We start from the raw sequence: 15,470 nt of genomic DNA on the forward strand, positions 1-15,470 counted from the left end.
ACCTGATCAGTCCTCAGTGAGGTGCACCCGGCACCTGACTGGAAAATATTTAAATATGGTTAACAAACACAAAAGAGTCCTATTTAACAACCGCTACAGCTAACTTTTAGGCTAATTACATTTTAACGAGTTATTTGGATTTTCACATGCCTTTCAACTGGTGACAGAGACTATTTATTTGTTACTGGACCTTCAATAACAATATTAACCACGTTTATTGACTCTACTCTAATTCATCCGAAGCTTAAATGTACATCAAATGAACTAAAATTACCACAATGTTGCTGTGTAGCTAATGAAATGGGGTGTATGCACTGCGCCTTTACAAAACGTTATTGAATCTGTATAGAAGGAATTTCATTTAAAAGTATTTTATTTTCTATAATTAAATTTCAAAAAACAATACTGTAAATTGCCGATTAAACCAGTTTCATGTTAGTGCTGACGTAGGGCGCTGGTTGCTATGGAGCGTCTATATTCGAGACACTCGTTCCAAGGTCAACATTTCACTTTCAGACACTGAAGGAGAAACTTCACTCGACGATTTCTGAAAAACTGTACAAGTGACCAGCGAAATACGGATCCACACTGTCCTCAACTCACCTCTCTTACTGTTTCATCATGGAAAATGTGAGAATTTAGGGAGTTTAAAATCATTCCAAGACTTTTTTCATGCCGTTTTATTTGACTCCTCTGCTGTATTTAAGCCCTGAGGCGTCGAATAACGTCGACAGCAGCAACTGACTTCCAAACAGTGGCGAGTTTGTTCAGTAAAACATAAAAACGAATATTAAATTCCCGATGTGCAAATTGTTAAAGATACCAAAGTTTCTACTTTCAACCTGATATTTTATCAAGATATAGCCCCCATTCATTACTTCATTAAACAATTCATAAGTGATCAATATTTTTTGTATTAATGTCAACTTTACTGTGATTTGCAGCAAAAACAGAAAAGCTATTATGCATATGTGCATGCAGAGTAGAAAATAGCTTGTTTATTTAAAGGACGAATTCACAAATGTTCAAATTTATCTTAAAACAACAATCAGGAGCCCAAATGAACACTGAAACAAGTTTGTCTTGCTGTAATCATTCCTCCTGTTCATACTGACCATTAGAAGATTCCTTTCATAATTACAATACAATACAAGTGATGGGGGACAAAATCCATAGTCCTCTTTTTGTGCAAAAATGTATTTAAAAGTTTATCTGAAGCTAATATGAAGCTTCAGCGTCCAAATGAGTCAAATCAAGTAGATATCTTTCAACGTTACAGTCTTTTTGTTACTATACTTCCACCACAGCTCAACAGGGAAACACTGTCTGAGGAAACACAATTTGATATAGGGAAGGGAATTTAATGCTTAAAAGACTGTAAATGTGTCAGATATCCACTTGATATGACTAACTCAGACTGCTGAAGCCTCACATAAGCTTCACATTAACTTTTAAATGACTGTGTGAACACACTGTGGATTTTGTCCTCCATCACTTACATTGAAGCACATTTGAAGGGGATCTTTTAATAGCCAGTATGAACAGGAGGAATGATTACAGTGAGGAAAACCTCTTCTAGTAAAAAATTGTAAAACTTCTATCCTTTAAGGGAAGCTTCAGTTTTTTCAGCAGGTTCAAGAGATGAACTAATTTATTCAATGCTCAGCTCAGTTGAGTTGTGTTGAGTTACGTAGAGTCCCGTCCTAAACTGTATATTAATGGTTACAGATGTGTGATGTGCCAACTCACCTCCATGATCACATCTACTGGAGGAGAGAGCCCAGCAGGAGCCAGAGGAGCACCAACACCAACAAAGTAAAACACTTGGCTTTTACTGTCTGGGATGCAGACAGTGAAAATTTGTATCCTGTTAGATTTTTTAGGAGCTTGTGCTTATTTGAAATATTATTTTGAATGTTGTCTTTAGTTTTTTGTGCAATACTTTATAATTTTCAGTGACTATACGTGTGTTGTCCATAACATCAGTGAATATATGCAGGCTACATATTATAAAATGTTAATGTATGATTGAGGGAAAATCAACACTCACAGGGTGTCATGTTGATAACGCTTGGACAAGCATGAAACCCTGCACTACGTCAGAGCTTACCAACAAATGTAGACACTGAAACTGTCTTTTTAATGACATCTAGTGGTGGAAAAAGTACTCAGAAGGGATTGATCTCACCTTTTCTTACCTTTGTTATGATACGTTAAACTTATTATTTGAATTCTATCAAGTAAAGTTTTACTGTGGAAGAAGAAATGGTGGGAGACAGAATGTCTCTGTGTCCTATACTGGGACAATACACATCCTGAGTCTTCCACAAGACTGAAGTCTGTGTGGAAGTGTGAGACAGACAAGCATCTCACCTCGCAGCCCTGAACCTCGTTCAGTAGTGAGATAAATTGAAGGTAAGATTTTCATCATCAGTGATCAGGTCAAAACATTACAGGACCATTCCTGATGCGGCCCTGCAGTCCAAGCATTACCCGGGAGAAGATGTCTGTCAGCACAGGAGATTACACTTCCTCCTCTCCACTGTTGCCATGGCAGCTAGTCACATCACAGAGCCAAATTATTAAGATGTGTTCCTAGTAAAAGAAGTGGAATTCCTCGTATTGTCCTCTCTCTTCCCGGGAGCAGCAGTTGTTTGTACTACAAGCAGCTGACCCACTGATTGTTTGTCCTCCTGCAGGTCTTCATACGCCGCCTGGACGATGATCCGCCAACTATGCATTTGGTTCCGACTCGGTCCGTGCTTTAAGTCATCAGTAAGTTTGATGTGTCGCTGCTGCTTCAGAGACCAGTGGGAGTGGTTGTATGATATCCCCAAATGTCATGGAGTGGAAGTGTGTGCTGGACTGGTAAAAGTCAGTGGGGGCTTGTAGATTGTGCTCTAGCAGGTCCACCAGGAAATAGTTTAGTTGAGGTGGTAAGATCCTCACACATCTGGCCTCACGATCAGTTTAGTTCATTTAACGTTTATTTGTATAGGGACAAGTATATAGCGTGAACTAATGCCATATACCACAGCATTTATAGCCTAAGCTAATTTGCAATGCCTATCCCTAGATGGGCCTTTAAAATACATAAAACTCAACAGTAAAATATATATGGAACTGCACAAGACTCGACAATACAAATACATATGTTAAAGCACAAAACTCAACAAGAAAGTACATACAGAGCAGCACAAAACACAAACAACTCACAAACCATACCATAAAAGTTTCATAAAACAACAAGCACCAGATCACTCATGACTACATGACTGAACCCTCTTTAAAAACTGTTACAATTCAAGTTTACTATTGAGTACTAAATGCCTTTAACAACAGACACATTCATGGAATATGTGGCGTTTGCTGTGTGAAACAGCTGCTCTGCTATCTTTCCTCAATAGTTCATGTTTTAGCTCATGAAAGTGTTTTTTCATGTTTATGATGTTAGCAGAGGAAGTCTTTGATTCAGGTCTATAAAACACGGAGGGAAACCTTGAAGCTCTTGAATGTCCTCCAGGTGACACTAATCTGTTAATTAGGTTATTATGGGATTTGCTGTAGTGGCTACTACTGTTGCTAGGAAACAAATTACAAATCTGTTAAACCTGACTGAAGTGTCGCTCTGATGCCAGAGTTTTTATTTCTTCTATACTCAGTTATTTTGAGTCAGACCAGACTGAAGTCATGACGCTGATGCTTCATCAAATTTAATATGAAATATAAGCTGCTTGACAAAAGTTTATCCCTCTCATCCTTAAATCAAAGGACAGACAAAGGACAAGAAATTGTATCTCATCCTCAAGTGTCTCTGTGGTCGTTAATTCAAATTTTATTTTTGGGGATTTTCTATTTTCATCCTGTGGATCAAAAACATTTCTTAGCTGGATATAAAACATTGTTTGGTGATATTTAGTTTGAAAAGATCAAGATTCAAGATTCATTTGTTATCATTTTACAAAACAAGATTGTATAAAGAAATGTAGTGCCTGTCATCACTGCCAGCTAATGTCAGCACCCTAATGATAAAATGACACACTAAAGTATACTAAATGTTAGTATGCTACGGCACACTAAAGTGTACTTGCGTCTCTGCCATGATATATAGGCTTCTGATATTCCTTATTAATTATTAACAGTCTAGTAATCATACAGTTTGAGTCACCTCTGTCTATCTGTGTAACTAACAGGCTGGTGTGAACAGGAAGAGACGGAGGGAGCAGGAGAGCACCTCCAGAGCCCTGGAGGAGCCTCCGGAGAGAAGACTCCGTGAGAATGCTGCTGTCCTGTCGGAGAGGAGCTCCAGCCCCCAGCCCTCCACCTCTGCCCCACAGGCCAGCCTGGAGGGCGTCCAGCTGGAGGTGAGCAGTCCAAACATGCCCCCGGTGGTCCAAACCATTCTATCCTGATCCATGATCCATCCGGTTCAACAGCAATACTGCATCAGTCTAAAGGGTGTAGCTGAACTAGTCTTACCTGGTTCCTCCTCTCCTCCTCTCTGTGTCTTTTAAAGGTTCAGGGAAGGACGGCAGGAGGAAGGCAGCAGGAGATCCAGCCCAGAATCCTCCAGGAGCCTGTAGATGACATTCAGCATGATGATGTCACAGCCCCGCCCCTCTGGCCTGGCCCTTACGGACCCCGGCCCAGTGGGCTCCCACCCTCTGCTTTTAATGCAGTGGCAGAGATGGTCATGGCATGGATGACCCACTCTCCATACGACCCAGAGATGTAAAACACACACACACACGTACATTGCACACATAGTGCAAACCTTTTATTTCCTCTTTCCCCCTCTTTCCTAAAAAAAAAAAAAAAAAGTAACCTCAGATAAGTTTTAACATTTTTAGTATGTAGATAAGTTTTTAGCTTTTTCATATATGTTTAATATATAGAGAAGTTTTAATTCTTTCATATATGTTTAGTATGTAGAGAAGAAATTACTCTTTCAGATTTTTTAATGATTTGATTTGTTTTTAGTATACATATAGATTTTTTAACTGTTTCATGTATTTTGAGCATGTAGGTAAGTATTAAGTCTTTTAAGTCTTCGATAGCTTCTACACATTCTTTGAAAAACAAAAGAAGTAATGGTAAGTCAGACGTGCTCCAACTCTTTCCTTCCAACTTACTTCTTTCACTTTGATGCTTCTTTTTCTAAGTTTTGTCCATATTTTTTTCTGTCTTGTAGTGAAAAGAAGGATAGATCTTTAAGATGATCTATAGACAATGTTCCATTCAAGTCTTTTGTTGCTGTTGTGCACAGGTCAGTATTTAATGACTTTAGACGTAAAAAACATGATCTAATGTTGCTGAATACCATCAAAGTTATTTATGTTTAAAGTTATTGAATTATCAACAGTTGAAAAGGAGCCTGAAAACAGGTCAGAGTTGAACAGTTTGTTAATCTGGTGTCTTGTTATATCATGACATCAGTATATGAAGAAGAGGAAACATGTATTTGGATGGAACACCATCAGGGTTAGGGAGGGTTAGACCCTCCTAAAGATCTTTACTTCTGTTATTGTCCAAGGTAGTAATATTAGCAGTAATTAGTGTGACAGATATTTCAGCTGTAGCACTTAAAGTGTGCTATAACTATTATAGTTTTATTGTTTAAATTTCATTTGAAATGATCTCTGGACAGGAAAAAATATCTTAAGGTTAGGATGGGATCAATTAAGTTGATCTTATCTTATAATGACTTTGTACAGAAAGGAAAGGGTTTCAAGAGGGTCTGAATGTTTCATTCAAATCCTTTTACCTGTTGTACATATGTCAGTATTTAATGAGGAAGACAAACTTTCATCATTAATATTTCTCATTGGAATCAATTTAACTATGTCTACATATAAGTTTAGTATAGGTTTTGGATGGAACATTGCATTAGGGTTAGGGAGGGTTTGACCTATTGAGATAATTTAACCCAGAATTAAAGTTGAAAGAGGAAATGGAAATTTACACATCAAGTATCTTTACAGGTATTGGGGAGTACTACAGCATATGTTTAAAAAAGTTGTATAAAGCCTTTTGTGGCTCCAGAGGGAGCTGTGCAAAGTCTGACGAATCCCCTCAAGTCAATTTAAGTTGATACAGCTTAAAAATAGAAACTATTATTTCACTGATGATTTAAAAAATGATTTCAAAAAGTCATGAAAAGTATGAGAGTGGTAGCAGTTGTATGAGTAGTATTAGAGACATTTGTATTAGTAAGAGACTGTAAACAGTATTAGTAGCTGTGATGTTATGTTGTCTTGTTGGCATCTCAGAATCAGGAGTGATAACATTACTAACAACTAATAGATGGACTAGTGCAGTAGTAGCACTTAAAGTGTTTGTAATAACTAAGATTTGTCCATATTGTTTTCTCTCTTGTGGTGAACTCCTCATAATGACTTTGTAAAAGAAGGAAAGATCTTTAAGAGGGTCTGTAGACAATGTTCCATTCAAATCTTTTTTGCTGTTGTACACAGGCCGCTATTTTTTGGGAAAGAAGTGAAAAATGTCCATTCATACTAATTCTAAATAATAACTACTTTTTTGTTTATGTTTCATATATTGAATGATGAGCAATTTAAAATGTTGCCAGAAAGTAGGTCAGTGTTTGATAGCTTATTTAACAAGTGTCTTGTTAGGTCATGACATTGCAATATGAACAACAGGAAACATATATTTGGATGGAACATTGTCAGAGGGTTAGGGTTAGGGAGGGTTAGACCCTCTTAAAGATCTCTCCTTCTGTAACAAAGAGTTCAAATGGAATGATAAATTAATGAGCAGCAGTAGTTGTATTATTTGTTATTTGTAGCAGCTCTAATAATAAGGTAGTAGCATCAGCAACAGCAGTACTGAAACAGTTATTATCGACACGTCATCAGTATCGGCCGTAAAAAGCTCTAAAATGATACATCGGCATCGGCCATTTCTGCCGATTATGAGAGACCGATTTGTTACCTTCTCCTCCGCCGCCTGACTGTGCTTCCCTCCACGGACTGTTTCACCCTGACGGTCCCGGTGCTTCCTCTGCAGGCTCCACTTTACTCAAGCTGCCCGTCAGACCCGCTGCTTCTTCCCACTTTAACTTGAATAACAACCCCCCCCCCCCCCACAGAGTGTGCTATTCTTTAATACCATGTCTGGAAAGTTTCCTGTTAATTGAAGTGTAACTTCACCACCAGGTCTGAGCCTAACTGCAGCCACTGCATCATTTTGAAAAATACTAAAAAGTGGGCTAGCAGCTGGGTGTGTGAGACAGGAGGGCAGGATATGAAATAGATATAAAGGGAAGGGTCATTCTAAGCTAACAAAAACACAATTCACAGTTTTAGGTGATTATACACTAATTAAAACATGCTTATGAATAGTAAATTCCTTTTCTGCCAGTAGATCCCCTTAAATCTTACACACTGGTCCTTTAATTCATATTCATATTGGTGATTGGTGGTAATTGGATTATAAATTACTTTTCAGTGATTGCACAATATTCTTCATTTTTTTCTCATATCAGTGCTGCTCCACAAATAAAATATTTAGATGTTATGTCTATTTAGTCCTTTTAATTTTGGCCTGTTTGAAAATGAGCAAACATTTCATGCACCAATGCAAGCCCAAGTTGCAGGACAGTACAACATTCAGACTTATTAACTTATTAATTCTCCACCTGATCATACATTTGCACTAGCATAACAATAATTTTCACAGTGTGATTTGTTCATGATCCTAAATTCTTAGACTGACAAACTGGGGCATCAGGTTGAGTAGTTTTACAATAGTACAGCCTAAAGTGCAAGCCTGACTCCCTCCCTTGTAAGTGCTACTTGACCCGGGCTGGTAGTCTCTTGGTATCACTATACAAGATGAGTAAACTGATGTGTAACATTGGTGGAGTGACGCTTTAAGTGGAAGTAAAATAGAAGCAGTAGAGACAGTATAATGCAGGCAGAAAAAGAAAGTAACACAGAAATACACATATGCAGTAAATAAGTGAAAATGAAAAAAGAACTAGACATGACCACATATTGTCTGACCTGTAAATATCCTCATTATTTATTTAAAAGCATGTGCTGTCATTGTTTTCCAGTTATTCAAAAGCACATCAGTAGTTCCATATTATTGCACATGGGTTTACTGGCATTTATCTTCCATTGGTCGGTTCAACCAGATGTCTGGCCAGGACTGACAACCTTCTGTGTCTCAGTGCTGCAAAATGAGGATACAAACATGTTAGAATTGATCCTGTAGGGTTGCACTATGTTGCATCGCAGCTGATAATGGGTGCAGACATTCAATACTGAACATTTCATCAATGTGTCCTCTGTGTTATCAGCGCGAAAAAGACTCAATAACATTCTGACTATCATAAAACACGCTACACAACAGTCACTCATTTTGCTTATATACTATAAGCTGTAGTCAGTTCAATTTTGTGGCACAGTTTTTCCAGTGATTGTGTCACAGTGCATCCAAATCTCCAAATTCCATCTAAGATCATTGTTTGGGAATCCGAAAAATCAAGAGGTGCATGTGATTGAATTAATGTTTATTATATACAATTATGTAATAATCCTACACTCAACCATTTACTAAATCACAGCTTTTCTTTTGTACTGAGGTAAAATTTGACACATTACCTTAAAATCCCAGATCACCATGGCTCCGTCCAGACCCACACTGCTATACTTCTCCACTTTGGCTTTTTCCCCTGATACAACACACAGCTGCCTGCAGGACACAACACAATACACACTGTACACACAAAAGGCTCTTACAAAAGCTAAGGGTCCCTTACTCCTTTCAAGATGTGTGGAGATTTATGTCAAAAAGATGTTCCTACAAGAATTTGGGAACCAGTTAGGTATAAGCAGTATGGCATACAGAAACAAACTCATGATGATACACCAAAAGCTTTCACTTGTTTGTTCACCCATGATCTAATTTTCCACCATTTTTAAAAGTACAACAATATATACCTGAAATATCTGGCAACCACAAAAATCTCAAACACTCACAATGAAAACGTGACCTCCTCCTTGTTGGAGGTTATAATGTTACTTTAAGTGAAACAGCTGTTGGCCTTACGTGATGCTGTTCTGGTGAAGGGTGTCCAGCTCGTTGCTGTCTTCCTCAGTGGCTCTCTTGTCCAGGTTGCGGAAGTGTTGCATGGCTGACATGCTGCTCTTGGAGCTCTGCTTGGGGATGTCCAACTTCTTTACAAACTCCAGAGCACCTGGACCTTTATAGGTGTACTGGTAGGGACAACAGTCATGACCCTGATGGAAAAGAGATGAAGGATACACAGTAAACACAAAGAATTACTGTATTACAATATTCCAGTTGATTATGACTGTATTATAGTACATAAAGCTGCATTAAGTGATTTGACAGCCTGAGTTATACCTTCATTTAGAGGAATTCATTGCCATTAAATCCTGTCTTGTATATTTTTAAAGAGGAGGACAAAAGTAATCAGAATTGGGATAGAAGTGTCTGTATCACATACTTCACTCCAATAGTCAGTCACCAAAAATGTTTTTTGAAGTTCTCTCTCTTTTTCAATTTTTGTCAGAATGTGAAATATCAGAACATAAAGAGTCAAAGTAGTAATTAGATGAAGTAGATGTCAAGCACATAAGCATACAGTAGAATGTATCATTGATTAGCTTTTATATTTTTCCCCCTAGAAACTGGAATCTTTACAATCGTAATAAGAGGAAAAATTGGTTAAAGTTACAAGTTGGTATTAGTCTATTAGCTAATACCTATTTACACATCCATCAGACACAGATCAACATTAGCATTCTTTTGAAGTTGTGTTTGCGTCCATCTAATGAATCTCAGTCCAATAGTCTCTGTATCTGTCTGCTGTTTGGTGCAGGGCAGATAGTGTACAGCTTTTTCACTGAAAACGGCTTCCTGCTGCTGCTGGAAACAAGGTTAATAAGAGTGGAGTTTGTAGGCTGTGAAAACAAAACAATGAGCTATAAGAGGCTAAAAAGCTCCACAGAGCTGAGAACTGCAGTGTCAGGGATTATTCTCTGTGGGTTCATCACTACAAACCGCTTTGACATTACACAGAGTCATTTGATCCATCACTCAAATGATTGATTAGTGCAGCTTTAAGTCAGGGATTTGAGCTGGTATTTGATCACATCACCCTCTTACAAGAATCTGACTCATGTTTGAAATTGCTCGAGACACACATACCGTTCAAACACACACACACACACACAAATGGAGCAGGGAGGTGATAGTTACCGCAGCAACCATCTCAGTGGGGCTGACATACAGTACGCTCAGCAGTGGCAGACGGTCAGTGGACAGCTGGGTTACCCTGAACAGATAGAGGTCAGGAAGGTCAGGGAGGTAAAATAATGTCAACAGACATCCAAGACACAGGAACACTTGCAGAATTTATGGAACTTACTGAGAGAAAATAAAAACAACAGACAAAATCTCTTAAACTCTGCAGTACTCACTCCTTCCCCTGGGCGGCATCAACCACTGCGATGCTGCTGTTGTGGGCCACCCAGGCCAGCTGGTCTCCGCTGGGGGAGAAAGAGACACCGTGCACCCAACCTCCACAGTCCTTATGCTCTAGCAGCACCTCCCCAAAAGGCATCTTAGCCCCCCAGGCAGTAGGTCCAGGCTTGTCTTCAATGTCCTTTATATAGGCTGAGAAGACCCTGAGAAGCACAACATGGAGATCTGTTACAGTTTCCCGGATTTGGGACCCATGTTGGATTGCTTGATATCAGATGTGGTTGTTGCTGCTGTATGTAATAAAAAAGAAATAAATTGTACTGCAATAGTTTAACTTTTATTGGAATTAGATACAAAACCTATAACATCCAATACAAGAAAATAGTAATAGAGCAAATGGCAAAGATATAATTACATTTTTAAATATAAAGAAATATCTAGCTAGCTATCTAGCTAATAATATCATATTAATAATATTATTTAATATTAGTAATAATATTATTATCAATATTATGCAAACAACTGTTTTCTAACATGTTAGCAAGAACAACTTAATAAGGTGATAATATGTCAATGTTGTGTTCATAGCTGGATCTTTTAATGCAGCATTAAAAGAAAACATTTTTAAAACTTACTGAAGAATCATTAAAATAATTTCTACATTGATAATAATGCCAGTAATTACTAACATAAAAATGTGCCCTCTCTTCCTACTAGTCGTGTTGAAGGAATAGGGAAATACACTTGTTTGCTTTTTTGCTGAAAGTTCAATGAGAGGAATGATACCACTCACCAATGTGTGGTTCTCTGGCTCTATGTTTTGTAGAGCTATATGACTCTAATATGCTTCCCCTCCTAATTGTGGTTGTTGTCTCACCTGCAGTAGAGGTCTGCAGACCCAGCTGCCAGCAGGATGTTGTTGGGATGCCAGTTCAGACTCAGGACTGTGGAGCGAATGGCCTTCTTGATGTGCTTACTCAGCCACCTGATGGGAAGGGAGACTGGTAAAAACCTGAATTTTCTCTGAGTGAAGAAAAAATGCATCAGAAGGTTTAAGGTTTAAATTTAAGGTTAAAGTCAATGCTTATCCATCCTTAGGCTCTGACACTATCAGAGTAAAAAAATATTGGCTTCAGCATTGACCTTCAAAACTAACATCAATTTAAGTTCTATGTACAAAACAGAACAGTTCTGATCTGATCATGTATTGCTCACCAGTCGTTCTCCTTCTCAAAATAGCAGACAGAGATGAGGCGAGCTCCGCTGCCCAGGGCAAACTTGTTCTCCAGTGGTGACCACTTCACACAGGTGGCTGCACGGTTGATGCGCACCAGCACCAGGGTAGGCTTCCACATGCCATCCTTCAGAGTCCACACGTAGGCGTTGCGGTCAGAGGCACATGTCACAATGCGGTTGGATTCTGGGGCCCAGTCGATGCCTATGGACATTATTATGAGGCTCTATTCAAGTGTCAAAGGAACAATAGACAATGCAAAACTTCCTACTGATAAATTTCGCCTTTGCTTTCAGATCACACACTTTACTCAAAAAGTCAAAAACTTACCAGTTCCAAAATTAAATAAATAAAATATTAAGTAAAAATTATCTTCAATAATAAGATGTAGTTTGAGGTGGGACAGTCTCTTATAAAGATTACTGAAATTCTCGAAGATAGTTCTACCACGGTGTCTTTCCAGTATAAACGAGTATAAATACCAGAACACTTTCAAGTTGTCGCTTTAAACCTTTCCATCTTTTTCCACAAGACATGATGCAGCATTATCTGTCTTCGCAAGGTTTGTGTTAAGTAATAACTCCTTGTGACTTGAAGACTGCCTAGATGTTCTGACATTCAGTCATGTTAAGGAGTTCCACTGAGATTCGTCTGGTGGTCCCCATTGATTTAGCAGTGTCCATCCTTAAGTCAAGTCTTGTCTCATCATCCACTCCTTGTACCCATTGGCCTGAAGTTCCCTCTAATCCTGCTGGACCTCCCTGAGTCTATGTGCTCTATGTGGGAGGGTCCTCGCTACTGATCTTTGATGTTGGAAGTAGTAGTTGGAGTTAAAACTGAAATACTGGTCTGTGCCTTTAAATGAACACAAGGGTCTAGGAACACCAATGCCAATGTTTGTTACACATACAAGGTAAAAAAATGAACTCAGTATTTACATTTGACTTATTTGGTCCCATCCACTCAAAATAATTTCCACATTTTTAGTAGGAGGTTATCAATCAGGGCCAATCAAAGTGGGAGCCCCCCTTCCTTCCCTAAGACACTGTTGGCTGATACAAGCTGTAGTACCTGTGATTCGTCCACTGTGCTCAGTCAGGTCATGGATCTTGACCCAGTCTTTGCCTTTCTTCTCATATATGTTCACCACATTGTTGTTGGGACTCACTGCAATCTCTGTATGGAAATAAGTGTGCAAAATATTAGGCATTGTAATAACTTTATACTGTAATAGTAATATAATAGTACAGAAGTAGTAATATGACATGGTCAGAAAGGTTCTTCATCTGAAGAGTAGGGATGTGCTCAGCAAATGTCATAAATCCATCAGTGTGTTTCTTTTTGCAGTATCTTGTGTGACAAAAAAATCTACAAGGTCACAAAATCAACAGGATTCATCTTCTGTAAATTCACAAAAAAATATCATGGTAATCTTGACAGTAGTTAACTTTAACTTGTTTCCAAAGTTACAAGTGGGAAGGTCATGTAAAGAAGTCAAACATACCCTCTAGCAAGCCTGAATGTTTATTCAGTAACTTTCATAGTAATCTGCCCTTTAAAGTTAGAGTCTGTGTATTTTTTGTGCATTGGAAATATTGGCCTGAGGTGACAGAGGAAAGGTCAACAGGTCATGCTTAAGAGAGAAAAGATTGACTAATGCACATTGTTGTATGTGTATTAATGAATATACTGATGATTTTGGGAATTTTACACTCAGATAGGCATAATGCAGTTGAGTGTAGAGTTTGTCATTTTCACATAGTGCCCAAATGAAATAGTTCATCCTGTGGGGAACATGAATGTGTTCTACAAACATCATGGAAATCTGCACAGTAGAATTAGGTATTTCTTGTGTCCAAATGGAAATATTGTCCTGATGTTGGTACAAGAGGAAAGGTCAGCAGTCGCCCAAAATGGAATAAGAATGTAAACCATATCAACATGAAATGTTGGTATGTGATTATTAATTATTGATTGTAATAACTTTGATGACTTCACTTTTCATCTAGCACCATCATCAGGTTAAAATTTATCCAACATGCTAAATTAAAATGTTTGTCAACATTATGTCAACATTACACCTGCTAGAAATGCATTTTAACATGGTCATTGTGAACATTTTAGCATTCTGTTAGCATGGCTGCAGACTGAATATACATTATACCTTGTCATTGACCAAAGTCTAACAACTACTAATCGACTGACATTGTAATAAAAAATATTACACAATGCTTTCACATTCACAAAACAGTTTTAGAAAAATGTAACTAATATACAAACAGCAGCAGCAATCTGGGTCCCTCATGCTACAGTAAAGCTTGATAAGAAAATCAGTGACAATGCACTGCAGTAGTCATTGAGTCAGTGAAGCTCTTTCAGTCCATTTCCTGTATTGGTAATCAGATTCCCTGCAGTTCTCCAGGCACCATTAATGCAATTAAAGGAGGAGGAAAATGTATCTGCAGGTTGCATTGTAAATGTGCTCCCATCAATTATTGAGCCCTTAAATTATGGAAGAAAAATATACACATTTGTGCAGTTATATCTCACATAGGTGTACATATGTATGTGTTACTTTAAAAAGAAATGCAGCCAGGCTAGTATGTTTGCTGTTTCACCTACGTGTCCTGTCTTTGTTCCAGGCGTGGCAGGAGAGCGGCTCCAGGCCAAAACTGTAGAGTGACATGTCTGAACAGAGACAGGAGAGGCTGCTGGAATGTGGCTGCTGTCACGGATGGTCCGCAGATGTGCTGCTGCAGGTCCCAGGACGAGATCAGGGAGGAGGACAGAGACACTTTGTTGAAAAACATGATTTTTACAGGCAAAGCACACCTAGTTTGTTGTGAAGATTTGAAGATATATAGAATATTGACGATATTCTTTGCCCCGTTCTCATATAACTTAAATCAGTTTGGTGCTACTTACTCTGATGTGTACTATACTGAATTTTGGTCCTAAGAATGTGGGTAAATCCTCTTTATGGGCAGACTTATGGGTCTATGAACTTCCCGTATGGTACAACCTGATCTAATTGTTAGCTACATGAGCAGTGATTCTGAGATAACAGTGCACCTTTATCAGGTGTGGCACACACTGTCCAAACATGCCTTAACTATTACGTCTGTATTTTTCTCTGCCCTCTAACGATAACCTGATGACTGGAGGAAACAAACCCCGGATTATGAATAAAGAGTCAATGTGTTACAGCTTTACATTAATATCATACAGCTGAGATGAAGTTATTTCCTAACAGTTTGGAAGGGTTTTAGTAGATAGAAGACACTGACCAAGCTGATTAGATGTGATAAACACAATGCTGAGGTTGTAACTTACCTTTGCTGTGGTATGTTCAGTCGGGGTGAGTTAATAGTGGTGGTGCAGGGCTGTATTCGTGGACTCTGGGCAGTCGACACGAATGGAGCTGTGCAGTCTGACTGGTAGAAGGAAGTGACTGTGGTATTACTGAAGGGAGTGAAAGAAAGGTGGGTGTGTCTGATAATAGCTGTTGTCTTGCCTGGAGCAAGTTTCTTGTGATAAACAATGATTCTCAGTTGGCAATCACCATAAGGCTGGCAGCCACCAATATGTACACAGCAGTACATACAAAAAAAAACCCCTTTTAGATGTGCATATAAATCCCTTTATGTAAGTTACATCAACTGATTGCTAATTGTTATGATTTACCCACTGAATTTTGGTCATACAGTTTAAAAAGTCTGTTAGAACTGCAATGAACAATTATTTTGTTTAAATTATT

At 38.4% G+C, this 15,470-nt stretch overlaps 1 protein-coding gene and 1 long non-coding RNA gene across 2 annotated transcripts; one reads left to right on the forward strand and one right to left on the reverse strand.

The window, feature by feature from the left end:
* Positions 1-47: 47 nt before the first annotated feature.
* On the forward strand, positions 48-11,449 carry LOC122966875. Its single transcript, XR_006398478.1, has 4 exons — positions 48-630; positions 1,729-1,815; positions 2,700-2,775; positions 11,363-11,449. It is a non-coding gene; the product is annotated as an uncharacterized LOC122966875 (long non-coding RNA).
* zgc:86896 (uncharacterized protein LOC415190 homolog) lies at positions 8,019-15,411 on the reverse strand. Its single transcript, XM_044331230.1, has 10 exons — positions 15,047-15,411; positions 14,336-14,466; positions 12,785-12,889; positions 11,695-11,917; positions 11,357-11,464; positions 10,476-10,682; positions 10,255-10,330; positions 9,079-9,269; positions 8,631-8,721; positions 8,019-8,199 (listed from the first exon to the last, which is right to left on the reverse strand). Exons 2-10 carry the CDS (start codon positions 14,397-14,399, stop codon positions 8,194-8,196), a joined length of 1,071 nt encoding a protein of 356 aa, XP_044187165.1. The 5' UTR covers positions 14,400-14,466; positions 15,047-15,411; the 3' UTR covers positions 8,019-8,193.
* Positions 15,412-15,470: the final 59 nt, after the last annotated feature.

The sequence above is a fragment of the Thunnus albacares genome, chromosome 17 (assembly GCF_914725855.1).
Source record: "Thunnus albacares chromosome 17, fThuAlb1.1, whole genome shotgun sequence".
NCBI classification, from domain to species: domain Eukaryota; kingdom Metazoa; phylum Chordata; class Actinopteri; order Scombriformes; family Scombridae; genus Thunnus; species Thunnus albacares.

Bases quoted from the DNA above. Each gene is read 5' to 3' on its own strand.
- zgc:86896 (XM_044331230.1), bottom strand. From the start codon at position 14,399: ATGTCACTCTACAGTTTTGGCCTGGAGCCGCTCTCCTGCCACGCCTGG. The intron at 10,683-11,356 runs GTGAGACAACAA...TGTGCTTCTCAG, and splicing joins TCTGCAGACCTCTACTGCAG to GGTCTTCTCAGCCTATATAA. The intron at 9,270-10,254 runs GTAACTATCACC...CTTTTCCATCAG, and splicing joins CCACTGAGATGGTTGCTGCG to GGTCATGACTGTTGTCCCTA.